The sequence below is a fragment of the Panicum virgatum genome, chromosome 6N, assembly GCF_016808335.1.
Source record: "Panicum virgatum strain AP13 chromosome 6N, P.virgatum_v5, whole genome shotgun sequence".
In the NCBI taxonomy this organism is placed as follows: domain Eukaryota; kingdom Viridiplantae; phylum Streptophyta; class Magnoliopsida; order Poales; family Poaceae; genus Panicum; species Panicum virgatum.
The window spans coordinates 37,162,227-37,189,447 of record NC_053150.1 but is presented as its reverse complement, the minus strand read 5'-3'; the positions used below and the strand labels follow the sequence as shown (position 1 = coordinate 37,189,447).

Sequence of the window (27,221 nt, the reverse complement as noted above, 5' to 3'; positions counted from 1 at the left end):
CATTGCCCTTCCCCGCGTGATCCCTCCGCGAAAATTCTGGAGGGGTAAAATAGATTTTTCACATCCCCCCCTATATAAGTGGGGGTGCTCGGGCGGGGGATGGTACGCTTTCTTTGCTTTCCGGCGCCGAACTCTCTTGCTTCACTCTGCTTTTGTTCCTCTTCGTCTCAGTTTTAGCTCCTCTCCCATCGTTTGCGCCACGGCGAACTCGCTTGGTCCTGCGATGGCTCCGAAGAAGAGCAAGTTCCCGCCTACCACCTTCTTCGGTCCGACGAAGATGACTCTAGCGATGCTTGGAGAAATGGAGAACCAAGGGGTACTGATTCCTGGCCTTGGACGTGTTCCACCGGAGACGGACACCTACGTGAAGCCAAGAGAAGACGAAGTGGTCGTCTTCAAGGACTTCTTTCCCACTGGGCTTCGCTTCGTCCTCGATCCAGCTATCGTCGACATCTTCGCCCGGTACGGCGTCTTCCTACACCACATGATCCCGAACTCTTTCGCCCGCGTCAACCTTTTCATGTGGTTGTCGAAGACCTGTCACATCGCCCAGACCTCGGAGAACTTCGCTCGGGTGATGTGAGTGCACTACCAGCCGAAGAGCATCTCCGTTCGTGGCTCTGACGGTATCTCAACGAAGATGGAGCCCCAGTACGGGTGCTACACCTTCGCCTTTCAACATACTGCTCCCAGCCCCGTCGGGGCGTCGAAGAATAAGTGGACGGGGGACTGGTCTCCGTTCTGGTTTTACCACAAGGTTCCCCTCGACCCGGAGACGAAGCGCCACCCTTTGGTTGTTCAGAAGCTTGGAAATTTGGGCGACACCCCGAAGGTGGACGTGGCTCGCATCCCTGCAAACGAAGCCTTCATGACCATCCTTCGTGCGGTGTCGAAAGTGCTCAGTATGCGTGACATAACAGAAGAGTTCGTCGCATGCGGGTGCTTCCCCCTCAGAGAGGGAAGTTTATGGGCTTCCGATGCCTAACTTTAGCGAAGTCTTCGGACTTCGAAAAGAATGTAAGTTTTTTTTTCGAGGACAATAAGAACTTTTGTCTTTGTTTTCAGAAATAGATGTAGCGGAGGTGGAGACCCGTGCTGACGAGATGCTTGGACCAGTGTCCGGCAATGAATATGACTTGCTTCTGTCCAAACTTGCCGGTGCGCGAGGCAATCGGGTGTTTTCCTTCTTCGGCATCGAAGCCCCTCAGTGTGCTGCCGAAACTCTTCTTGCTGTTCAGAAAGTAGGGGGAAAAGTTGGAGGCACCGGTGGCATCACTGCCACACTTGAGAAGAAAAAACGAAAAAAGAGGGGCTCTGGCCTTGGCGGAGCGAAACGCTCGAAGCTTCTAGAGTTCCTGACTTCCTCGCCCCTTCGCAGCGCTGGGGAGTCCGAGGACAACGGGGGAAATAGAAATCCCGTCACCGCTTCTTCGCCTCCCATTGTGGCGCGTCCTATCGCGGCCGTCGCTCCACCGCCGAAGCCCTCACTGGCTTTAGAGTACAGCGCCATGGAGCCAGACAGCGATGACGAATTCGTCCAGGAGATCCAATCTGTCCTGGCGACCACGGAGCCCCATGCTAAAAACTCAGCCGCAGCCCCTTCGTCTCTGGATTTGTCATCGACGTCTTCGGATTCGTCGTCGTCGTCAAGCGGCGAGGACGTGGAGGGGTCCGGTTCTGGTCCTCAGGGACATGCCACTGCCTCGGGTTCCTGCCGCCGGGTCTTCCAGCCGAAGGCCCGCAACATTCACCTCGACAGAGAGCAGCGGCTACCACGTAAGCACCTCCGACCCTGTTGAGGTGGCTGCCGCTCTCGGGATGTCGGAGGCGAAGCTGATCGGGGACAACATCGTCGGCAGTCTTCGGTTTTCGAGCAGCGATCGGGAGAGGAGATTCCTCGCCGAAGCCGGATCCTCCTTCGGCTTTCCCCTTATGGAGAAGCGCCTGATGTCCACCGGAGTGAGCCAAATTCTTCAAGACGTCGAAGACCTCTCCTTAAAGGCCTTCGTCGCTTCGCGCTGCGCCTCCCGTCAACTCAGGATTGACAACGAACGAACTTCGCAGTTGGCGAGAATGGAGGAGCGTGTGGTAGCCCTGGAAAAGGAAAAATCTGCTCTCGAGGAGGCACTCGTTGCTGCCCGTGCTGAGGCGAAGAACCATGCCGAGGCAGCCGAGGCTGCTCGCCGGGACGCACTTGGTGCGGAGAAGGCCAAGGAAAATGCTGAAAAAGCTAAAGCTGAAGCCGAAGAAGCCCGGAGGGTTGCCGAAGCTCAACGTGCCTGTGGGAAAGATGTTCAGCGATGGCGCACCGCTATCAGCTCCTTCGCAGATTTGGTGCAAACTGACATTCACGGCCTGCTCGCGAAGTTCGCTATTGACCCTCCGGAGATATCGTAAGAGGAGAACGTCGAAGTGGCGGAGCTCTTCTGCTGGATTCGTGCCTCCTTGGTGATGGCCAGATTTGGCGCGGACTTCAAATGCGAGCTATCCGCTACGGTTGCGGCACGTACTCTTAGTGCTGCCGTCTGTCGTTTGCTTCCAGCGGAGAGCAGTGCCTCTTCAATGGGCATCGTGAAGGCTCAACTGCGACTTCTTCGGGACTCGTGTTTTGAATGGCCTTCGCTGGACTCCTTGCGCCCCGAAGGCCTTTCTGCCTTGCCGAAGAATATCGCCAAGAACTTCGCGAAGTACTCCCATGAAAAGGGGCGGCTACTTGTCGATGTTGAGTTGGAGCGCATGAAAGATTAGGTACCATTTCGCGTTTCTCAAGCTTCACTTTTTGTTACCGTCTTCGCTTATCGACATGCTTGATTTCTCTTAGATTCAAGAGAAGGCAGAAATCTTCGCTCGAGGCTTCCTTTGCGAGGCTGAAGCCGGCAACTTGCGCAGCGGCGCTCCCGGTGGCGGCGAAGACGGAGCCCCTGGCCATGGCGAGGGCAAAGATAGCGGGGGGCAAGCGGATGATGCTCCGAAGATCGCCGAGGTGTGATGACTAAAGGCCTACTGATTTTTGTAGTAGTGAAGTATTGAAAATAGAAGTATCACTGTATCTAACGCCTTCGATGTCTGCGCAGGACCCTGTGTTGGCCCCTGCTCGGATCATCGAAGGTATTATTCCTTGGCGCTTGAACCGTAGGAATTTTTATGTTTCTAGTTTAACTTGGGAGAAGTTCCGTGCCCGTCGCCCTTGGCTTTCATTTGATGAGTTTTGGTCTGACCGAGAACGCATATATGACTATCGGAACGCCGATACAAAATGTTTCTTCATGGAATTCCAGCGCAATTCCGAAGAACACGCAAAAGTTCTGTCTGAGCGCCGGCTTCGCCGTGAAATAAAACGTCTTTTGGACACCGATAGGCCTTATAAAGCGCCCATGGGCCTTCTAGAGCCAAAGCCGGAGCCTATTGAAGACATGGTTGCTCCGCATGAATTCATGTATCATCGCCAAGGGATTTTTGACGAAGGCTCTTCTTAATGATGGGGTGCCCTCGCTTGCAAGGGTTGAGTTTGAAGCATTTCTTCGCCGGACAGCCGAAGAAATAATAGATGTTGCGGTCCGCGAAGTCATATCTGACTTGGACTGCCTTATCTTCGACGAAGAAATTTCAGATGTAACTTCATGATTTAGTTTTCGTGGAGTCTTCGACTTAGCGCGAAGGAAAGAAATTTGTACCTTTCTTCGCTTTTGTGCGAAGTGTACACGTGCGTTTTCTTCGCTATTATTGCGAAGTGTAATTTTTCTTGTAACGCGAACTGTTCTTTTTATATACAAATGAATATATTTATGCTTCCTAGTTTTATCCTTCGACTGTGCAAATTTGTATTTTGCGAAGCGCCACCCCCCCTTTTGCACGGGCGAGAGGATGAAAGTCATCGACGCCGCAGTCGAGCGTATGTACGTTTTGCGAAGCGCCACGCCCCCCTTGCTCGACTTGCGGGGGGCGATGAATTTTCACACGAGATTTTGACTTTGGTTCTTTGCTCATCGACTTTCCTGCCCTGGGATCTTTGCTCATGAAGATTTTTTGTCTTCGAACTTCTGCCTTGGGCTCTTCGCTCGCAAGGACTTTTCTGCCTTAGGCTTTTCGCTCATAAGGACTTTTGTGTCTTCGAATTTCTGCCTTGGGCTCTTCGCTCGCAAGGACTTTTCTGCCCTAGGCTTTTCGCTCATAAGGACTTTTATGTCTTTGAATTTCTGCCTTGGGCACTTTGCTCACAAGGACTTTTCTGCCTTAGGCTTTTCGCTCATAAGGACTTTTATGTCTTCGAATTTCTGCCTTGGGCTCTTCGCTCGCAAGGACTTTTCTACCTTAGGCTTTTCACTCATAAGGACTTTTATGTCTTCGTATTTCTGCCTTGGTCTCTTCGCTCGCAAGGACTTTTCTGCCTTAGGCTTTTCACTCATAAGGACTTTTATGTCTTCGTATTTCTGCCTTGGGCTCTTCGCTCGCAAGGAGTTTTCTGCCTTAGGCTTTTCGCTCATAAGGACTTTGTTATTTAGTTGGAAGTAAAGCTAAGGGGAGCGAAGCCCCTGTCAGAGATTGCGTCCCGTGCTTACTTCTTTCAAGCTTCATCGCTTATTTTATGCGCCGATGACTCCCCTCTTCGCTTGGCGAAGAGGGATAGACGCTTTGGTGCCTTCACCATATTCCTGTTCCTGAGAGTTTTTTCTTTTCGGGGGACCTTGCTTATATTTCACAAGGGGTTACACAGGGTTCCGCCTCGTTAAAAACCTCACACCTCCGACGTCCAGAGTGAACGTGCGAAGGCTTCCCCCGTGAGGAAAAGAGTACGGCCCCTTCGATACATTGTGCGAATTTCTCGCAAACAAAAAAATAAAATAAAAAATTGCGGAAATAAATACTAAACTGTTGAGCCCCTTCGTTTATTTTTCTCCGCAGGCTCTTACATTGTTCCTACACATAGTACTTTTGCAGCATATCTTTGTTCCATGAGTTTGGGTCTTCGACACCTTCTAGTGTGCGAAGTCTGTAGGCTTCTGGTCTCACCATGGAGGCGACAATGAATGGTCCATCCCACTTGCTATGCATCTTCCCTTTCTGTTTGGCCTTCGGGATTCTGCGAAGCACAAGATCCCCTTCTTGAATCAACCTGGGTTTCACCTTCTTGTTCTTCCATCTTCGAGTTTCTTCTTGGTATTTGCCGAGGTTGATTGCTTCTTGCATCTTTGCTGCCTCGATTGTGTCGATTGAAGGCTTTATGTCTTCCTCTATATTGTCTGTCCCTTCGGACGTCCTCCAAGATTTGAGCTTGATTTCTTCGGGCGTGACAGCTTCTTCGCCGTACAAGAGCTTGAACGGAGTAAACTTCGTTGTCCTTGACTCTGTCGTATTGTGTGACCAAATTACCCTTGATAACTCATCTATCCACTTCCCCTTTGACCACTCGGTGATATTCTTCTTTATGCCTGCGAAGATGATGGCGTTGGCCCTTTCCACCACGCCGTTCGATTGCGGGTGATAGACCGAAGCGAAACATAGCTTCGTCCCAAGCTGCGTGGTGAAGTCTCTAAATGTGGTGCAATCAAATTGCTTGTCGTTGTCTACGGTGACTTCTTTTGGTACGCCGAAGCGGCACACAATGTTTTGCCAGAAGAACTTCTGCAAGGCTCCGGCTGTGTTATCTCTGAGAGCCTTGGCTTCGACCCACTTCGAGAAATATTCTACTGCGACTGCAGCATACTTGTAGTTTCCTAGCGCCATGGGCAAAGACCCTACAATGTGGATGCCCCATCAAGCGAGGGGCCACACCGGAGGCAATAACTGCACTTCGTCTGGTGGAAATTTGCTATATGGTGCATGCCTTTGGCAATTTGAGCATTTTCGGACCACTTCGTGCGCGTCTGCAACCGCCGAAGGCCAATAGAAGCCTTCGCGAAAGGCTTTGCCTACCAATGCCCTTGTTGCAATGTGCGAAGAGCACATGCCTGCGTGAATCTCTTCGAGCAACTGTCGGCCTTCTTCACAAGAGATGCACTTCAGGAGGGGCGCGCAGACATCCCCTCGATATAGGTTTTCGTTGATGATTTTGTAGTTGCGAGCACGAAGAGCCATTCTCTTTTCTTCCGTGTCATCTTCAGGGACGAAATGCCCTCGCAGATAGGCCATTATGGTTGCCCTCTAGTCTTCGCTGGTTATGGCGTTGATGAATTTTACAGGCTCTTCGGCGCAGTTGACAGAGCTCTACTTCAATGTTTCAAAGAACACATCTGGTGGCAGCGGATCATATTGAGCTGCGGTCTTCGCCAGTATATCGGCTTGCTTGTTTTGCGATCTTGGGAAGCTCCGTATGCTGAATCCGAGGAAAAACCTCTCCATGCTTCGGACGGCTGCCAGATACTTTGACAGCTCCGGCTTCAGTGCTCTATTGGTTTTATTGATGTGTCCGGTGATTAGCTCCGAGTCGGATCTGATGGACAGCCTTCACGCTCCCAGTGCTCTTGCCTTGCGAAGACCTAGGAGCAGGCCTTCGTATTCTGCAACATTGTGTGCCCGATGGGGCAGTGAGGATTGCCGAAGCCCCTACCCCATCTCTCTGGTATGCCCCGTCATATTCAAGCTGCCATATTGATTCTAACTTCGGTGTTTCTTGCGAAGGCACCGCTGGAGTCCAGTCTGCAATGAACTCTGCCAAGACCTGGGACTTGATTGCTGTTCTAGGGACGAAGTCAATTGTATGCTCCGCTAGTTTTGTAGCCCATTTGCCTATTCTGCCGGAGGCCTCCTTGTTTTCAAACATATCCCGAAGAGGGAATGAAGTTGGAACTTTTATCTTGTGACTCTGGAAATAGTAGCGAAGCTTGCACGAAGCCATGACTACTGTGTAAGACATTTTTTCCATTTCGGAGTATAGTAGTTTCGAGCCACTCAGGGCTTCGAAGACGAAATAGATGGGGACTTGCTTAAGTTCACCTTCGACTAATCTCTCTTCGACGAGAGCTGCACTGACCGCAGCACCCGAAGTGGCGATGTACAGCAAGAGCTCTGCCTTCTCAGAAGGGCTGGACATGACTGCCAGGTTTTCTATAAATGTTTTCAAGGCTTCAAACGCCTTCACTTTCTCTTCGCCCCATTGCATGTTGCCAGCTCCTTTCAGTGCTTTGAAGAACGGGAGAGACTTTTCTGCCGACCTGGAGATGAATCTGTTCAGCGAAGCCAATCGAGCTGTCAATTTTTGAACTCCTTTCTTTGTGGTTGGTGGCTTCATCTGCCTGATTGCCTCGATCTTCTCAGGGTTCGCCTCTATACCCCTTTCTGTGATCATACAACCCAACATCTTGCCTCTTCGAACACCGAAGACACATTTTTCAGGGTTTAGCTTTAGCCCATGCCGGCGAAGGTTTGTAAATGTTTCACGAAGATCTTGTACGTGATCTTCTTTTTTCTTGCTTCGAATGACCACGTCATCCACATATGCGGAGATGTTTCTATCTAGCTGATCCCCGAGCACCTTCTTGATCATTCTGTTAAATGTACATCCTGCGTTGCGGAGGCCTTCTGGCATCCTGATGTAACAGTATGACCCGAAAGGAGTGGTGAAACTAGTTTTCTCTTCGTCCCCCTTATTCATGAAAATCTGGTGATAGCCGGAGAAACAATCCAGCATGCTCAGTATTTCTGAGCCGGCCGCCGCATCGACCAATGTGTCGATGCGAGGCAAAGGGAATTCATCCTTCGGACAAGCCTTATTGAGGTTGGTGAAGTCGATGCACATTCTCCATTTCCCATTCTTCTTTGGTACCATGACCACATTTGCCAACCACTCTGGGTATTGCACCTCGCGAATGACACCTGCGTCTAGCAATTTCTGCACCTCACCCTGTGTTGCTTTCTTCCTCTCTTCGGACATTGACCTCTGCCCCTGCTTTATCGGTTTTGCCTTCGGGTTGACTGTAAGCGTATGCTCAATGACTTCTCGACTGACTTCTCGCAAGTCGGACGAAGACCATGCGAAGACGTCTTGATTGTTCCTCTGAAACTGTATGAGTCTTACCTCTTCGTGCTCCTCGAGCTCCTTGCCGATGATCACCAGACGATCAGGCACATCTTCGCATAATGGTACCTTCTTTGTATGTTCTGCTGGTGAGACCCCTTCGTTTTTATGGTCTCTTCGCATGTCTTCGGCAACAAATGTTCTTGTGTCCTCTTCGGTAGCCTCAATGATATGCACGGTTTTGTTGGTGCTATACACGTTATCTTCGCACCTGCGCGCTTCTTCTTGATTGCCGTAGACGGTCACGACTCCCTCTGCCGAAGGTATCTTCATGCATAGATATGGCTGATGGATTACAGCTGCAAACTTCACCAGGGTATTGCGGCCGAAGATGGCATTGTATGGATAGTTGATGTCCACTACATCAAAGGTTATTGCTTCGGTTCTTTGCGTGACCCCTTCGCCGAATGTGACGTTGAGCTCTATCTTGCCGAGGGCCTCGATTCTCTTGCCTCCGAAGCCAATGAGAGGGTATTGCGATTTTTTCAGAGCTTGCTCTGTGAACCCCATCTTGACGAAGGACTGCCATACCAGAATGTCTGTGGAGCTGCCATTGTCGACCAATATCCTTCCGACGTCATTCCCAGCGAAGTGTACTGAATTCTTGCCAATGTTGGCTCTGATGACAAGGGGATCATTGTGAGGGTAGTGTTGTAGCCGAAGATCCGCCTGTGTGAAGGTTATTGGGACATGCGACCACGGAGTTCGGAAACATTTGCCTTCGCTCACATGAGAGACAATTCTGAAGTATTATTTGCGTTGCCTCTTCGTCTCATGAACCAGTTCATTGGATCCTCCGGAGATGGCATTGATGATGTTAACCATGCTGCCGGAGGGTCCGTCGCCTGCTCTTTCCGGTATCTGTCCTGTCTCGAGCTTCGGTGGTGGGGGTAAAGGCGTGGAGCTCCTTGACCATGTGTTGGCGTACTGCAGAGCAGGTAGCATCGGCATCGACTGGTGCGAAGGTGGTGGCATGGATTGTTGCGAAGACAATGACATTGGAGATGTGTATGATGGGTTGTAGTTGTAAACTGGGTATGATACTGGCCAATTTGGTGTTGGGGTCCAGGTGGTTTGTGGAAGAGGAACTGGATGCGGTGATTGCGAAGTGTAATTTACTGGTTTTGCTGATTGTGCATTTTTGCGTTCGAGCTCTGCCTTCGTTTCAATTGCGATTGGGCATTCATTGGTCCAATGACCTTGGTCCTTCCCATGGAAATAGCAAAATGATGTTTTTTCCCTTCGGCCCCCCTTTTCTCTTCGGCTGTTCCGGAAGCATTGTCCACCCACAGTTTGGCGCCCAGCCGTCGGTTCGACACACCACGCCACACCACACCACATGGCGGCGAAGAAGAAGGGAGACGCTACTACCACTTCGACTGACACGACAACAACGACGACAACTCCGCAAGACGAAGCCGCCCCCAGACAAGAGCCCGCAACCGGCAAAGAAGACATCACCGTCGAAGACATCGCAGAAGGTCAACACGAAGTCGATCTGCTGGACCTTGGCATCTCTGCCGAAGACATCGCTGCAATGCGAAGGGTTGATGCTCGCATCGAAGAGGCGCGAAGAGCCAAGATACAAGCTCTTCAGGAAGAATCTACGGAGCCTCAAATCATCACGAGGGCGAAGGGCCAAACTGTGGGTGGAGAGTGCTTCCGGAACGGACGAATACTACAACAGTGAAGAAAGGGCGCACCAGTCGAAGTGAACAACTCCAAGCCAGAAACGAGGCTTCGCACAATAAGTTGGATTCTCACTCTGTATTCAATGTGTCCCATCAATTTACAGGGGTCGGGTATTTATAGGTGACGGTTCACCTACCACCCTCCGTTATTACACCATAATGCCCCCTAACAACTATATTCCCGGAATATTCCCGGGGTACAACCGTATTTTTATATCATTTGGTAAATTACATCCGAGCCTCTTCTGCCTATTGGGCCCATTACAGCTCATTGGGCCTATTATAAGATTTCCTTCGCGGCTTTCGAAGCGCTTACTCTCCGACGCCTTCCCTTGTGGTCTTCGAGTTCGCAGTCGGCACCCTGGTCTTCGCCCTAGGTGCCCTGGTCTTCGCCTCTCTTCGCTTCTCTTCGTCTTCGCCTGTGGCGAACCGGTCTTCGCCGTAGGCGCCTCGGTCTTCGTCACTCTTCGCTTCTCTTCGTCTTCGCCTGTGGCGAACCGGTCTTCGCCGTAGGCGTCTCGGTCTTCGTCACTCTTTGCCTCTCTTCGTCTTCGCCTGTGGCAAATCGGTTTTCGCCGTAGGCGCCTCGGTCTTCGCCCGAAGCTTGAAGCCCTTGCTGCTCGGCTTGCCGAGCCGGGACGAGATCTTGTCGTTGCATTCAAATTACGCGCGGGTCTTCGGTCGAAGGCCGAAGGCCGAAGGTAATGCCCCCAACACATTGTTTGTTCTTGAGGGAGCTGACGGCCACACTGCTTGTTTAATGGTCGCATGATGGTTGGAATTCGTACGTGTCGAAGCTGATCTGTCCGCCGTAACAAACAAACTCGTGTGATCGTGTCCGTCCGAGCAACATGCCGCCCCCAAATGTTTGTTTCCCAACGACCGACCGAGCAGCCGAACAAGAAGCCTACATCTTCCTCCCCTAAATAAAAAGAAAGAAACCAGTGTAGGATGACACACAGACACAGGGTAGTTTTAGGTCACTTCGTTTGTTTTTTTTTCGTTTGACTTTTCTGGGTGTCATGTCCGGATTAGGTCGTTTGGCCGAGTTTTAAGTCGGCCCAGTGGAAGGAAGAACACAAACCTTGCATACTTAACTAGTTCAAAAATGATAAATTTCACAAAAAAAGAATGATTAGTCAACCAAAATACCGTTGCATGCTGCCGTCAAAAACAAAATACGCTAGTCCGTTACTGCTGTCATTTTTTTTTAGCAAATACTGCTGTCAATTCAGCGTGCTCAATGTTGTGCACGTTTGCGCCGTGGATCAGGTAGGGACTTGCTGGGCCGGCCACCGATCGCGCTGCGGCCTGTGAATTCCGGGCCGTGCGGGAACTGGGCCCGCGAGCGCGCTGCGGGGCTCGTTGGGCCCGTCGGTTCTGTTCCCACGACTAAACCGCGGAGACACGACGACGTGGGCCAGCCCAAGAGATTTAAAGTTAAAATGTGTCCGGATAACAAACCGCTAGAATTTTCTTTTACAATACCATTGTAAAATCACAAGTTATTTCTATAAATCTATACTATAAAAATCGAAAACAATTGAAAACGTTTTTCACCCAAATTTGGACCCGTGTGTCGGGGCCGAGGGAGGTGGGAGGGGATGGAGATCCAAATTGCGAGTTGAAGCGTGTTTCTGACAAAAACTTAAAAATGTTCTCACCCGATGGTTTCTTACTCACCCCGCGTACCCACTAACCCGACATCACGGCGTCACGCCCGCCCTGGCCAACGGCGCCGCCGGCCTCGCGGCATGGGAGGAGGTCGCGGCCTTCACGGGGGCCCACGGTGCGCGTCCTGCGGCTAGCCCGCGTTCCATCCCATGGCCGATGAGGAGATCCGTGACGGCGGCGCGGTGAAGAAGCGGAACGCGCGGGCGCCGAGGATCTACAAGGAGGCGGCAGCGGCGGCGCGCTGGTGCGGGTGTGTGGGCGCCGGCGCGAGGCGGGGGCCATCCCGTGCTGGCCACCCGCCCACCCGGGGCCAATTCTTCGTGCTGGCGCCGCCGCAGTGCCACCGCCCTCCAGATTGGGGGAAGAATGCGAGTTCATCGCGGGCAGCCTACGAAACGGACGAGGGACGACTAGCTTCGTTGATGTCGCGGAGGATTCTTGTGTGACGCTCGACCGAGCGACCGCCGCCACGAGCGAGGCGCTCGGGGTGGAGCTCAACCGCCGGCCCGACGTGAGCGAGCAACGCGGGGCGGAGCTCGACCCCCTGCCCGCAAGGGAGCGGCGCGGGGCAGAGCCTGGTGGCCGCGAGCCGCTATGAGGAAGCGGCGGGGGGCGGATCCCGACCGCAGCTGCACGGGGAGCTGTTCCACCCAGCGCCCACGGCTTGCGTTTCTGGCGGTTGATGCCGTCTCACGGTGCCTAGCGCAGGATCATCTCGCCCTTGGTCTCTGTCTAGCGTCCGTACCGAGGCAAGAAGTGGCGGATGGACAAGGAGGTGGAAGAAAGGATCAGGAAGCCTACGAGGAGGGCCAGGTGCTATCTGGCGATTCTCCCACCACAAGAGCTTCGGCATCTTGTAGCAGCGCCGGCGGCCGGCGGTCCAAAAGAAGGCCTCCTCACCATGAATGCACAGCAAGAACAGTTTACAACATCTGCGATTTCCCATTTTCTAATGCACTCATCAATCGTGGTTAGAGAGGAGGATAAAGAAAGAGAGAGAGGGAGGGGATCAGATTTGCTCCTGGTTGTGTCATGTTAATGATGGATGCAAAGCTGGGGTACAGCAGGGGCATCGATGGCCACAGCAACCTTCATGGTAGCCATGCCAGTCCATGCAGTCATCTCCACGTACCTGCAAACCGTTTGGAAGACTCAGTCCAAGAGATGAATTCTCTCGGTTCATATCAAGCCATGCCTGAAGCACAGGTAGAGGCCGAATTTGCAGTACAAGTATGCAAACTCAAAAGACGGTAAGCATCAATCCATTCACAAATTTTCGTTTAGCTACAGAAGACTAGATGCAAATCAATGCATATTTTTAAGTGTTTCCTCTTTCTTGTTCAATACATTTTATTAGCACTTTGATAAGTACTGCATAAGTTTTTTTACAGTGTCAAAGTATAGCACGTGCGTGTCGCACGTGCATTATTACTAGTATAACGAAAAAGTTCAAACAAATTCTTTGAAGGCTACTAAGCAAATTTACCTTTGAGTTCAATTGTTAGCAAAAGGTTCAGAAGTTGCACAGAATCTCATCCAAATTCCAAAATGTCGTGCTCTCGCTGACCAATGCAAGGAGGGTACAGTTACTACTAGCAAGGCTATACTGATTACTACACTTACTACAAAACACATGGCAACTGATATTCCTGGGTAAACGCAAAAGGGCCTAACGGCTCAACTATCAGGATATCTATCATTTGAACCAAACTAACATTGGGACATGCCAAAACCCAAAAGCTCCCATGGAACATCCAGCAGTTCATCCCTGAATGTACACTGCCATCAGTCCAGTTCCAGCCCAGCATCATCTGCGCCGGACTTACTGATGGTTTCTTCTCCGGTCCGGTCCGAGCTACGGTGAGGAACAACGATGAACCTATCCGCCACGCAAGCAGCAGCATCAGGATCACACGGACGGGAAGAACTTGTTGAGGTTGAAGGGCAGGGAGTAGAACTCCTCGCTACGGCTGTCCGTCTTGAAGCTCCGGAACTTGTCCCACCAGTGGTAGCCCCTGTCCCTCCGTACCGAGGTGTCACGCCGCTGGATCGTGTTGTCCAGGAAGAAGGCCACCAGCACCGCCACGAACGCCTTCGACGAGAAGGGCACGTTGATCATGTCGTTGAACTGCCGAGACGAGAAAGCAACCATGGTGAGCAAAACTGCATCAGTCACACATGTGCAATGGAGGTCCAGCTGAACAATGGCAATTCTTCTTTTGATGAAACCACAATGGAAATTCTTTTTTTTTATGAAACCACAATGGCAATTCTTTTTTTGATGAAACCAAAATGGCAATTCTAGAATGGCACGGAGACAGCAGCGTTTGTTTCACATACCCATCGAGCGCCGGTATGCACTGGGCCATAGCCAGCCACGGATGTGTACTCGTTGAAGTACTGGGGGACCGACAAGCCCATGAAGAAGGAGAACCCCATGATGAACTTGGTCCTGAAGCTGTTCAGGTTACAGAACTGAAGGAAGCTGAGACCACAAGCGCCTGCAAAGCATATGAATAGATAAATTGAAAAGCTTGGTGTTTAAGAACATGTCCTGGAGATAATAAGAAGATAAAAGTCCTGCTGAAGGATACAGAGATCAGGATGTACCAATATATGCGAAGAATATGCAGTATAGGGCAGCAAATATCGGCAGTGGGATGGACGCAAATATTGCTCCGAATTTTCCTAGTTAAACAAAAGCAGCACGATTAGCCTATCAAAAGCGGATAATCAACAACACCTGAACCATGCAAAATACTAAGGAATTTATATGTCAAAAGTCAAATTACAAAAGTTACAGTCACAATCCTCAAATGCAGTAACAGTGTTGCTATCAAATTCAGTAACAGTCTGCCGAGCGTCCTTTATTTGTCTGCTTACTTCCAAATCTAAAAGTACACTCAATGGAGAACCTAGATGCATAACATTAGAAACAACATTGTGCATTACCAAGGATAGAGAAGAAAATCATGAATCCTGCAGATATTTGGACTACTCTCCGGCTGCCAACATGTGTCAAGGCAAGTAAACCAGCATTTTCACTGCAAACATCAAAATGGACTATTAGAGAAAAGCTGTACCCCAAGCTATCAATGCCCGTAGCACCAGATAGTAGGATAACACTTACACTGACACTGCAGTTCCATTAGCTGTCCCAAAAAATGCACCAAGTAAAGTACCAATGCCCTACAGATGATGAAATACAATTTTGACCACAGAAAACTAGCAAGAAGAAAATGAAGCTTACGATAATCAACTCAGGTACCTGCCAACCAATGCCACGACCAAGAACAGAGGGAGGTATCATAGTCGCGCTTGCATATCTTGACACGGCAATGAAGGTCCCAGTTGACTGAAAGAGAAGCACAATGCCTATTAGAAGGTTAATCATCACCCACTTATTTTTTATCACTTTGGGTAAAGCTGCACAGACTAACCTCTACAAGAGCGACAAATGAGGCCATCATCATCGCAAAACATTCTCCAGCATCAAATGTTGGAGCTCCCCATTGGAAAGGGTATGGAACATTAATCCTACAATGTTTTTTCAGCACATCTGAAATGAACTCTTACCAAAACAAGGGTCTCCGGAAAAGGTGGCGCAATTGTGATAGATTGCTTAAATGCTTACCAAGGTGCTCCACTTATAAGTCCAGAGCGGTCCACACGACAATGTATTTGTGTCTTTGTTCGAGCATTCTTGTACGCACCACTAGCAGTAAGAATGTATGCATACAGCCATACAATAGCAATGGTGAAGATTACAGAAAACCGGTCAAACACAGGCTTTGCCACATGAATAGCATGAGGTAAATACTGCACATGCGTAGAGCAAATGCATTAGTAAATGGCTTCTGATATAGTGGCTTTTTGTGCATAGAAAGGCAGAATGAATGACACAAACCTGAGAAAATATGAGCATTAGAATGATTTCTGGGAGCCCAATTTCCACACACTTTGCAACCTGAAACCAAATGAATCCTAGAGTCAGTGTTCCGGTGATATAAGGAGCTGGGAACATGAAAAAAAACAAGCGACAACAACATCAGATTAGCTCTACACTAATGCTTACCCCTGGAAAACCAAGCTCATAGAGCCCAAATCCAGCAAGCGAGATCAGAGGAACAGCAGACAATGGGCTTAGCAACCTGTGAAATGATTGCAGACTAATCAAGCCACAAACTGAAATAATTCAATTTGAACAACAGCAGCCAAGCCTCCAACCTGATATTATACAATCATAGAATGCACTAGCAGAATTTACGAATAGGAACCATTGATCCCTACCTAACAACATTGCGCCAGAGGCCACTAAAACCAAGTATGATCTGGATTGTCGACGCAATGATCAGAGCGCCTTGGATTCCTCGCATAGTCCGCAAGAATTTCTAAACAGCAGCGACAAAGACTTGTGAACTTTACAAGAAAAATAAACAGAGGATATGACAATGGCAATCTTGTACACCAAGCAACAATGGAGCTAGGAGCTACCTCACGAGGGTCTGTTTCATTGCTGTAGCGGCTGGCCATGATGATGGAAATGGTCGGCGCGACGACGGTGTAGGATCCACCCATCACTGCGGGGAGACGAGTCCCAAAGAATGACTGGCACAAGGTGTTGATGCCGGCGACGAACAGCAGCGTCTGGATCACCCGAGCCTTCTCCTCCTGACAGAAAGGCAATGCCGCAACAGAAGTTCAGTATTTTTTGACATGCATATGGGCACCATCATCACAAACTTAGCTCTCAGATTCTGAACATGGTGGGGTGGTGTTTTCAGACGATTCAAAGATACTCACATTTCCTCCTCCCATCTGGGGAACGAGAGCACTTGGTATTATGACAGATGTGCCCAGCATCACAATGTAGTGTTGGAATCCAAGTATGACGGCCTCAGCTGCATATTCAGGTCCCGTTCAGTTCGCGATTTCGGGGTGAAAAGTTACTGTAGCACATTTCGATATTATTTGACAAATAATATCCAATCATGAACTAATTAGGTTTAAAAAGTTCATCTCTTGCTAATCAGTTAGACTATGTAATTAGTTATTTTTTCATATACATTTAATGCTTCATGTATGTGTCCGAAAATTCGATGTGATGGTTACTGTAGCAAACTTTTTGCCAACCGAACGGGGCCTCAAGATTCACCGATGGATAGATTATTACTAGGTGGCAGGCACCAAATCAAGTAGCAGAAATCAGGAGTTCAGGACCAGCCCAGACCCAGACCCAGTGCCCAACTCCAAGCAGGATAACATCGACATCAAAGGGGAAGATCCACATGACAAGAACATAAATGCCGAAGTAGGTGGGTGGGTGAGAGGGACGTACGCCACGGCGGCGGGCTGGTGATGCAGTAGGACACGCTGGGCAGCTGGTCCTTCACCGGGTGCGGCTGCAGCTCCTCCTGCTTCGGCGGCGGCGCCGCCCCTCCTCCGGCCATCCTCCTCCCCCCTGTCTCGTCCCCAGGAAAGCCAACCCTTCACCTTTCACTGGCTCACTCCGCTCCGCTGCTACTACTTCACTCAAGAGCAGAGCAAGACGAAGGCGGCCAAGAAACAAGCCGTCCAGGACACGCCGGAGAGGAAGAAGACGGGCGGTTCCTTGCGTGGGGAGGAGGCCAAGACCCAAGCCTCCAAAGAAGAAAGCAGCAGCATCCAGCAGGCGCTAAAGAAAAGGCGCGGGCAGGGGAATGCCGGGGGTGATGCTGCCTGCCTGGTTTCTTTGCTTGCTGGTAGCAGGCGAGTAGTAGTAGCTGTAGGCTGTAGCTCCTCCAAGGAATCTGCAGTGTCCTACGCGCAAAGTAGCAGCGGCCACCCTGTCGCCATGGCTTTCGCGCGCTTTCCTCGCTGCCGCCGCTTTCCACCAGCCATGGGATTGGAGTTGGGTTTTTCTCCGCGAAGGAAAATGCGCACAGCTCTTCCCGAGGGCGAAATCTTTTGTACCGGAGAGGCGACGGCACTGTGGCAGAGAGAGAGAGAGAGAGGAGGGAGAGGGGAGATTGCAGTCAGTGTGAAGAGACTGTGCAGGTCAGCAGGTCAGAAAAAACAAGAGCAATAGAAAAGGTCTCTCTCCGCAGGGGCATTTGCCTGCTGTGCCCTGTGCAAAGCTTTTCCACTTTGGCTGGCTGCCGCTCTGCTTTCTGCGCTGTGGTGGTGTCTGGACTTGCGCCATGGCTGGGCTGCTCGTGCAAGGTGTGGACGCGCGCATGTGACGCGCCATGGGCAGGAAAAACTGGGCGTCGAAAAAGAACCGTTGCCTGATCCTGAACTGCGCCCCGCACGTCCTGGGATTGCGCGTTGCTTTCGGTGGTCCGGTTGGTTGCGATTGCTATACGTAAGGTATCGTTCCCTCCCAGCCTCCCAGGTATAGATGCATTCATGCATAACTTCCTCGTAGGTAAAGTTTGTTGCTACTAGAGATAGGACTACAAGACAAACAGATGGGTAAAAAAGAAAGACCCTATTGCCCTTGAATTGTATTAAATTTTCTTAAAAAACATTGAATTATTATTATGGATATTAGTAGCTTATTATGGTCGAAGCTATCCATGCGACATCGTTGCTACTGAGCTGGCACTATAGCTGTGCTATTATTGGGTGGGTTACGACACGATTTTAGCATGACATAAGTACATAACACATAAATTTTGAGACGTGCCGACACGACACAAACACGAGAGTCGTACCGTGCCTAAGATCTCGGCACCATTGACCATATCAGAGGCGGAGCTTAAACACTAAATGAGGGGGGGCAACCTATGTACTTTAGCAATAATATTTATGAATAGTAGCAAATTACTATTTATTTGGGTTAATTAGATTGATACCGTTATAATTTCTTAAGGTTGGAGATATACCACTACAATTCTTTATATTTGAGACATGCTACTAGAATACATCTTTCTCTACTTTGAACTCACACGCAGCGTATACGAGTTTGGTATTTTCACGTATGGACCTATTTGCCCATCTCCCTGTCTCCCGTACGTTGCCATGCTCCCAGTACATCACGCGCGCCGCTCAGGAACCCTAGCCGCCGGAGTTGATCCTCGGCCCCCCGTTGCCGCACGGTCGACCAGAGGAGGTGCTGCAGCGGTCGCCTGCCTGCGCTCTGCCTGCCGCCCCAGCAGGCCCCTGCAGCGGTCAGGAATGCCAATATCTGGTAAATCCTTCATACTATTCATCAAGGATGCCAATACATACTAAAAGTACATGATTATCGATTAGTTCGTGAAGGATGGCCAACTTAGTACTGTGATTTCTTTGAAAGAATGCAAACAGTGTTCAAATGCTTAGTTTGGTATAGTCACTCCATACCAAACTCGTATCCGCGGCAGGCAGGGCGCAGGCAGGCGACCACTGCAGCGCCTCCTCTGGTCGACCGTGCGGCAGTGGGGAGCCGAGGATCAACTCCGGCGGCTAGGGTTCCTGAGCGGTGCGCTTGGTGTACTGGAGCATGGCGCGGCTAGGGTTCGTGAGCGGCGCACGTGGTGTACTGGAGCATGGCGATGTACAGGAGAGAGGGAAAGGGGCAAATAGATCTATACGTGAAAATACCAAACTCGTATACGCTGCGTGTGGGTCCAAAGTGGAGAAAGATGTATTCTAGTAGTATATCTCAAATATAAAGAATTATAGTAGTATATCTCCAACCTTGAGAAATTGTAATGGTACCAATTCAATTAACCCTATTTATTTAGTGGAGATTGTGTTGAGCCGGGGCGGGGGGGGGGGGGGGGTCATGGTCTCCTTTGGTCTCCACTAAGCTCCGCCAGTGGACCATATGTCACAACCGGCAATTTGGGCCGTGTTTGGACCGGTATGGCACGAACATAGCCTGTTAGCCCATACTTAGCCCATTGTTCTACGATAACAGTTAACATATTGCTTCCTAGAGTCTAATAAAAAACATATTGCTTCCTAACTAATGGCCACCATGGAAGGAGCAGAGGTTATCTTTATAATAGTAAACTGTACTTTTATTTTTAACGTGGAGCCCCATTATGGGGTGTAAGATTTTTTATATGGCAGTGGATTAATGCAAAATAAAATTAATAAACCATATTTTCCTCAATTTTGTCTCTTCTCATTTTTTATATTAGTTTGATTTTTTCCTCATCGTTGATAGTATAGAAACATATAAATATAGTGGGTTAGTCATGACCATATCTTCCTGTAATGACGAGTACACAAGCCGATCGACTATAGTACCCTGAGGGACGTGCTTGAGCTAGCACGGCACGAAGCCGTACCATGGATCGTGTTTGGACCTGGTAAAAAAAACTTATCATGCCAATACAACACGGCACGATGTGATGAACATTCCTAGAAATATAAACCCGACACGTCAACGATGGGGGTGCTGTGAGGCACGAGAGGGTCGGACTGACAAGGCACGGCCCAAGTCCTACTTCTAGTTGCTACTCCCTCCGTCCTGAAATGTAAGTCATTCTGGGAGTGTTTTACTGTGTCCAGATTCATAGAATGTTTAATGAATCTGGACATACAGTTTGTCTAGATTCAGAGAATGTTCAATGAATCTGGTAAAATGCCAGAATGACTTATATTCCAGTACAGAGGGAGTACCTTATTTTGGTCAACATGGGGGGGTGCTGTCTTCCTTGAGGTAAACCTTCCTATTCTTCTCTTGACTTGTCTTCGGTCTTCCTCCTAAACTCGTGTCCCTTCTTGTGAAGCATGCTTGAGGTTTGTCCCTACTCTTCCTTCCTAACTCGCAACTCTACTTGCTACTTGGATTATCGAATTTTCTATGCCCGACACAACTCCAGCGCTACTAGATGTCCTAGTTGAATCCGATTCAGTCCAATAATTCACTACGAGATACATGCTATTTGCCGAGTGCTAGAGGCAAATAGCTTGTTTGCCGAGTGCCCGATGGATTGCTCTAGGCAAAACTCCAAGCACTTAGCAAACAACCGGTTTCTGGCAGTGATTGCTGGACACAAGATTAATCAAGACCGATCCCAGGCAAGGTGTCCATGACACTTTAGAAAAAGGAAAAAAAATCCCCAGTGGAGCATATAAGCCTATAATGGGTTGGATATAGAATCATACTCCCCATTCTGAAATATAAGATATTTTATTTTTATTCTAAGTTAATATAGTTTAAGTTTGATAGGATTTAAAGAGAAGAATATTAACATCTAACACATCAAATAAGTAAATTATAAAAATATATTTCATAATAGATCTAATTGTTCATATTTGAGATTCAAAATATTATTACTATTTTATAAACTTAATCAAATTTTAAAATATTTGATTTAGAACAAACCAAAATACCTTATATTTCAAAATGGAGAGAGAGAGAGGGAGCATATATTTCAGCCTTAACATAAATTAGGGGAGAAAACAAAACTATGCATACGGCCTAAAGCCAGAGAGCAAACACTATTACACTACCAAGTACCAACCTAATTACCTAAACACAGTCCATCGTTAGTATCATATAGTACGTTAAGTAAAGCATGAATAAAAAGGCTCTATAAAAATAGATATATAAATTGTAAAAGCAAATTTAATTATTGGTAGCAACTAAATGACAATGTAGTTTAGTAGTATTTTTTTCTTTCTTTCTTGGTTTCTTCAATCGACGCGGCCTTGTGTGGCCCTGTGGGCGAACGTGCAATGCAAACCCAGCCCCGGGGCGCCAATCTCTGCCATGGCCCATGGGTCTCGGATTCCTGGAGGTAGGCACACATTTTCGCCGTCAGGAATCAGGAACAGTTGCAAGAAAAGGACACGAGCAAGTCAGCTGCTCATGCTCAGGAGGCAGCGGCGCTTGTGCGTGTCTGCGCCACCATCATTTTCACCTCCTAACGACCAAGGTAGTGCGAGCATTCAAGTTCAACTGTTCAAGGTAAGGGCGTGTTTGCTCGCAGTTCTTGTCAAAGTTAGAGCACACCAAATTCACCAACAGTACTGGAAAACGGACCAAAGATTCTAGCCAAAGGTACCAGTTGCTGTTGCAACCGGTACTAATGCCACGCATCAGTACTGGCTGCAAAAGCAGCTGGTATTTTTGGCCAGCGGCGATTAAAAGTAAAGGGTTTGGTACCGGATTAAAACATCACCCGGTACCAAAACCCCAGTATAGGCACCGGTTAGTGCCACCAACCGGTACCAAAAGAACAAGGAAGAATAGGCACCGGTTGGTGCCACCAACCGGTGCCTAAATAGCGGACAATGGCACCGGGTTTCGCCATGACCCGGTGCCGCCACGTGCTCACCACAAAGGCACTGGTTGGTAACTTCAACCGGTGCCGAAACTTATTGTTTGGCACCGGTTGTTGAGCACCAACCGGTGTCTTTGGCTCACGCCTATAAATACCCCAGCCCCTCCCCCTCCAAGCTGCCGTGAACTCACTGTTCATGGCAGCTGAGTGAGGGGAGGGGAGGCGATTTTTTATTTTTTTCAAAAAAGGTTAGTTATTTTTCTCCATAACTTAGCAATTGGTTTTTAGAAGCAGTTATCACTTAATTTAGTTTATACATGTGATAATTATTTTTATTTGTAGCATCTTATTGTAGTTATATGCGTTATCAATTTATTTGATATGTGAATACTATCAAATTATTGTATTTATATGTTTTATCAATTTATTTGATAAGTGAATAGTATTTATTTATTATAGTTATATGCATTATCAATTATATATTTGAATTCAAATTTTGTATGAAAATATTATCAATTACATATGCAAGGGGGCTTTATTTAGTTCCCTTCAAAATTCCAAAACTTTACAAGATTCAACGCCCTGTGCGAGCAGCTCGCCGGATTCATTTTGAACGAGATCTTAGATCCTAGAGGCGGGTTCTACCACGACGGTCACATCCATAGAGGACTTCCATCGAGCTCCTGAGGGGACCAGTAGTTGGACTACAAACATGACTTGTACATTTGTAAATATCTATAAACGTGATGTCTTGATGTTTGTATATTTATAAATATAGTAGTTCATCTAATTAGCTTAATTATATGCTCGCATTTCACTTTTAGTTAGTTTCAAATATTCTCTGAAAACAAACACGAACGACCAATAAACGTATAGTACTGTAGAGCTCGAGTGTGTTTAACAATTATAAAAGAATAAACAGTAATAAATATAACAAACAAAACTGAATTTGGGAAAAAATGGAAAATGTCATTGGTACCGGTTAGAAAAACCAACCGGTACCAAAGGGGCTGCCACCTTGCGTCAGTGTGGCAGCCTCTTTGGTACTAGTTGGTATTTCCAACCGGTACCAATGGAAGCCTAAGGCATCGGTTGAAAAACCCGGTGTCTTAAGGCGAGGCCATTGGTCTCGGTTTGCGAGAACCGGTTGGAAAACCGGTGCCTAAGGCCTTTTCCAACCGGTTCCCATAGCCTGTTTTCCAGTAATGGAATAATGCTGTGTTTAGTTCGTGAAAGAATTTGGATTTTGGTACTTTAGTTAATTTTTTTGTTATTTGACAATTAATATCTAATCATGAACTAATGAGATTTAAAAGATTCGTCTCATATGAAACAGTTAAACTTGTCTGTCTAGTTTGGCAAACACAAATACTGACTCACTACTGGAATCCACGAGTTTCCGTAGAGGTTTTGTTGTTCCCTAGGGTTTCCTGCCAAATCCGTAGGGAAACATATATTTCCCTAGAACATGGGGAGTGTCCCTAGAGAATTTGACCTTTCCAGCGCCTTCTATTTCAAAATCAACTCCTTCCGTCCCCTCTCTCACAGCTCTCTCCCTCTCTCTTCCTCATCTCTCTCCCCTCTCTCTCTCTCATGGGCTCATGGTGGCGGCTTGGAGCGGCGGAGGCGCGGCGGCGGTTCCCCTCCTCCATGGTGGCCGCGCGCAGGCCACTAGCCAGCCACAGGGAGCGAGAGCGGGGCGGACCCGGCCATCGGTGTTCGCTGGGGAGGGGCGGCGGCCTCGTTCGCCGGGGGCCGGCGCAGGCGAGGAGAGGCTCCTGCGAGGCGCGGGCGGGTGTCAAGGCTCCTGGGCGGTGGCTCTGCGACGGTCGTCACGGCAAGGCGTGGAGAGGCGATGGGTATGGGGAACAACTCCCTCCCTCGTCGGCGGCAGGCCAGCGGGGCAACCGCGGCCATGGCAACCCTTGCTGGGCCAGCGCGGCATCGGTGGCCGGGGAAGGGGCGCACAGGCAAGCGAGGCCCGCCGGGACAGCAGGCCGAGCTCGCGCGGGGCCATACGCGATGGGCACAGGCAGGCAGCCTGCGGCGGGGGATGAGGGTGGGTCGATGTTTTTTTTAATTTTTTCTGAAAAGGCTGCCTAGGGTTTATAGTTTCTTAGGGAAAGCATTCCCTAGGGTATCCCACGAAAACCGTAGGACAATAGAGGTTTCCCATCGAATTTGGCCCTAGGACACGTTCCCTACCAAATATCCTAGGGAAACGAGGTCCCTACCGTTTTTCAAGCATTTCCCTAGGATTTTGGCCCTAGGGAAACAAGCTGATTCCAGTAGTGATTGTACGTACCGTCACAAACTCACAACACAGTGTTGCTGGAAAAAAAAGAAGCAGGTACACTTTTTGCAGGACGTCAACACACACAGGCACGATCACACATAAAAAGAAAGTTTTTTTAAAAAAGAAGATAGGAAAGTTTGGCAAACTATAACAGCGTTCATGTATATGCGTAGGCCACCTATAATGACAGTGGTGAAATCAACAGTGGTTGAATAACATTTTGTTTTTCCCTGGTTACGGATTTGTTTGAGCACGTCAGCATTCGAGAAGAATTGCATTCTACTTCCTCTATTTTTATTATCCTAAGTTAAATTTAATTAATTAACTTTAACCAAATCTATAGAAAATATAGCAATAACTATAATATCCAACATATACATATCAACATATATTTCACTAGGGAATATATCAAGTACAAACCAACCTCTTGGTGTAAATCGTCAAACTTCAATCTAGACCACAAGATCAACATCCAAAGGGCATGAGCGGATTGAGTAATTTTATAATTAATCGCCAGTCTCTAATCACACTTTTGCAATTCTCTCTATAAATTTGGTTAAAATTTATTAAAATTGACTTAGAATAAATCTAGTATGACATATAAATAAAAATAGAGAGACATTCGGGAGCGTGTGGTACGTAATGTTTTTTAGAGAGCAATATAAAGCGTATACTTGAAACTAGGTAACTGTGCCACATGAGTTTTATAGTGATAAAACTCTCCTCACATCCCATAAAACTATATCATTCTCTCTCCTTATCATGTCAGCAAAATTGATGATATTTAATATCATAAAACCCTTTATGATACCTCGTTGAACATGGTCTGAGAGCAAATATTATAGCAGGTTGTAAGCAGGCTAAATGCTGAGGTGGGGGAGAGAAAAAAGGAGAGAGAGGAGAAGCAGACTGTAAGTTTACAACCGTCTTCGATACAGTAACCAAAAAATTTTGTGAAAAAGATAGATGAGCCATATATTAATGATGAAGGACTAAATCACTATAGGCTATAGGTTGAGGCCTCCTCCAACGAGGTGGCTTAGAGATAGCTGGTGGACTATTTTATTTGCTGCATAGTGGAAAAACAGAGAGAAAGTCTCTTCATTCTTTTTTTTTTTGAGCAAAGACAGTCTCTTCATTCGGCGCTAGCGTGGAGGCACTCCCCTCTCTCATAGTACTGCTTTGGTATATAGTATACTGTGCCTCCGTTCTCTCTCCTCACGTTAGAGCCAGTGCTGGCTCGGACCGCTGGAGGAGGTAGGAGAAGTCGGCAACAAGAATCATTACAATTAACATCAAGCTAAATTATTAACCTTCCTTTAATATTAATTCACGAAGAGGCGCAGCTTTTGAGGCACGAAAGCGGAGGAGCCCAGGGTTAACCATTTCGTTTTCCGGTCAAATCCCGGTGTTTAGCGGAAACGGAATTCCGTTCCGAAATTTCGGTAAATTTCGGCGAATTTCGTTGAATTTCGGTCGAAATTTATTGAATTTTAAATTTGAAAACGAAATATACCGAAAAATACCGAAATTTCGGATCCCGGTAACTAGCGGAAACGAAAAATTTTCCGAAATTTCGGCGAAATTTCGCCGAAATTGTTAACCCTGGAGGAGCCCGAGAAAAAGATTGGGATCCTTCTCGGCTGACGAGCGCCCAAAGCTCGTGTCGCGTCGAATCCAGCTCCCCAAAAAATTTCACACCACTACAACTGGATCTGGATCCAAAAAGTATCCTTTGTATAATGTTACCCGTTTTCGTATGTGATGTTCTAGCTGTTTTGCCCCTGGCTCGAACCACTAACATACAGGAATAGTGAAAATGTAGAAGCTGAATGTCATTGTATAGTCGTCGTCGACACCTTGGAAGAAGAGAACACGGGAAAATTTCAAGTCTGGTTAGTACACAGGAAAAAATATAGAAAGTAGATGAAAGAGTGATAAAAGTGAACGACAAAATTCCTCCAAACTTTTGTAATGACACATCGTAACAATACCTATTTACACGGCTTTCTCTGGACCCATTACTAGAAGTGTTTGTCGTACGCTGCAGGCAGTTTGGTTCACAACCTGATGAAGCTGCCAAGCGACCCGGAACAATTCTGCCTAAGCCCAGCTAAACCATGACAAACGCAAACAAAATCGAACCCGGAGAAAGTACCAGAGATTTGCACCCAACAACCAAATGCACCCCGTGTCTTTTTTTGAAGAAAAAAAAAATGCACCCCATGTCCTCTTGGCATTTTGGCAAGCTTCACATGCAGTTCGGGAGCCTCGGGGATGAAACGATTGGGCACACGGCCAGACCCCAGTACAGAGCAGTAGCCAAGACGAGGGAGTGAGCCCACCCCTGATCCCTGTCAGGTTTTTGGCGTTCATTCCTGGCTTCCTGCCCTGCCCATACGGGATAGGATAAAGAGCACAACTGCAACCTTCAGCTTCAGAAATCTCATCAATCATTCTCATTCAGAATAAGCTGTTAATTCGAGCGGTATATTCTTGCAAAAGGTGTACAACCGCACATTTGCAAATGCTGCCGCCCACACTTAAGGAGCATGAAATAGTCTAACCTTTTTGACAATGGTTATCTTAGTCTGAGCAAATACTCTAATACTCCCCCGTCAATCAGTATATGACCTATGTCGAACCGGAAAATCAAATCGTTTACAATTTTTGACCAATGTTAATTCAAATTAAATATATGAATGTGAGCGTTCATACTGTGTCTGATAAAACGGGAAGGGGGAAAAACACATGTACAATATGATGTACATAATTTACACCATAGATTCATATTTGAAGTCTGGCGACTACAAACAACATTAACTGAGACACAAGTAACAGCCCGGTTCGGCGAGGGCGAAGCCTTGAGAAAACAGTAACAACCACAATAACAGCACAAAAATTAAGACACAAGTGGAATCACTTTGTATTCAATGTCCCATCACATACAGTTACAGGGGGTATTTATAGTTCAACGGCTTACCTAACCCATGACCTAAAATCCCCAGCAAGCCCCCTAATTGCCAGCATCTAGGAATATTCAAAGGGTAATCTAGTAATGTTACAAAACCGACAATGTGTAGTGGACTACAGCTGGACTCAACATTCCGTACAAAGCTCTGACCGTGGGCCCGCTTAGCCTCGCGCTCCTTCGTCGTTGGAGCCTTCGATAGCTTTATCCGACTCCACAGAAGGGAGGTTCGGAGAAATCGCTTCACTTTGCTTTCCGTCTTTGTCGAGAACTCTGTCCCTTCGACGGCCTTCGGCCGCCTTCACTCTGGGGTCTTCTGACGAGTCCCCCTTCGACTCCCTTCGACTCTGACACCAACTTCACAAGACTG

The 27,221-nt window shown here is 48.0% G+C and overlaps 2 protein-coding genes across 2 annotated transcripts; one reads left to right on the top strand and one right to left on the bottom strand.

Annotated features, from left to right (window-relative positions):
• The first annotated feature begins 1,818 nt into the window (after nucleotides 1-1,818).
• On the top strand, nucleotides 1,819-2,996 carry LOC120678124 (translation initiation factor IF-2-like). Its single transcript, XM_039959281.1, has 2 exons — nucleotides 1,819-2,393; nucleotides 2,822-2,996. Exons 1-2 carry the CDS (start codon nucleotides 1,819-1,821, stop codon nucleotides 2,994-2,996), a joined length of 750 nt encoding a protein of 249 aa, XP_039815215.1.
• Nucleotides 2,997-12,852: 9,856 nt separating this feature from the next.
• LOC120678635 (nucleobase-ascorbate transporter 6-like) lies at nucleotides 12,853-17,315 on the bottom strand. The gene is made up of 14 exons (XM_039959885.1): nucleotides 16,718-17,315; nucleotides 16,183-16,280; nucleotides 15,874-16,050; nucleotides 15,670-15,770; nucleotides 15,455-15,530; nucleotides 15,287-15,346; nucleotides 15,014-15,198; nucleotides 14,820-14,916; nucleotides 14,648-14,734; nucleotides 14,510-14,568; nucleotides 14,332-14,423; nucleotides 13,990-14,067; nucleotides 13,720-13,880; nucleotides 12,853-13,507 (listed from the first exon to the last, which is right to left on the bottom strand). Exons 1-14 carry the CDS (start codon nucleotides 16,827-16,829, stop codon nucleotides 13,289-13,291), a joined length of 1,602 nt encoding a protein of 533 aa, XP_039815819.1. The 5' UTR covers nucleotides 16,830-17,315; the 3' UTR covers nucleotides 12,853-13,288.
• Between the last annotated feature and the right edge of the window lie 9,906 nt (nucleotides 17,316-27,221).

Coding starts and splice junctions, on each gene's coding strand:
- LOC120678124 (XM_039959281.1), top strand. CDS start 1,819: ATGTCGGAGGCGAAGCTGATCGGGGACAACATCGTCGGCAGTCTTCGG. Junction 2,394..2,821: donor ATTGACCCTCCGGAGATATC/GTAAGAGGAGAA, acceptor GATTTCTCTTAG/ATTCAAGAGAAGGCAGAAAT.
- LOC120678635 (XM_039959885.1), bottom strand. CDS start 16,829: ATGGCCGGAGGAGGGGCGGCGCCGCCGCCGAAGCAGGAGGAGCTGCAG. Junction 15,347..15,454: donor ATGAGCTTGGTTTTCCAGGG/GTAAGCATTAGT, acceptor ATTTGGTTTCAG/GTTGCAAAGTGTGTGGAAAT. Junction 15,199..15,286: donor TAATGCTCATATTTTCTCAG/GTTTGTGTCATT, acceptor ACGCATGTGCAG/TATTTACCTCATGCTATTCA.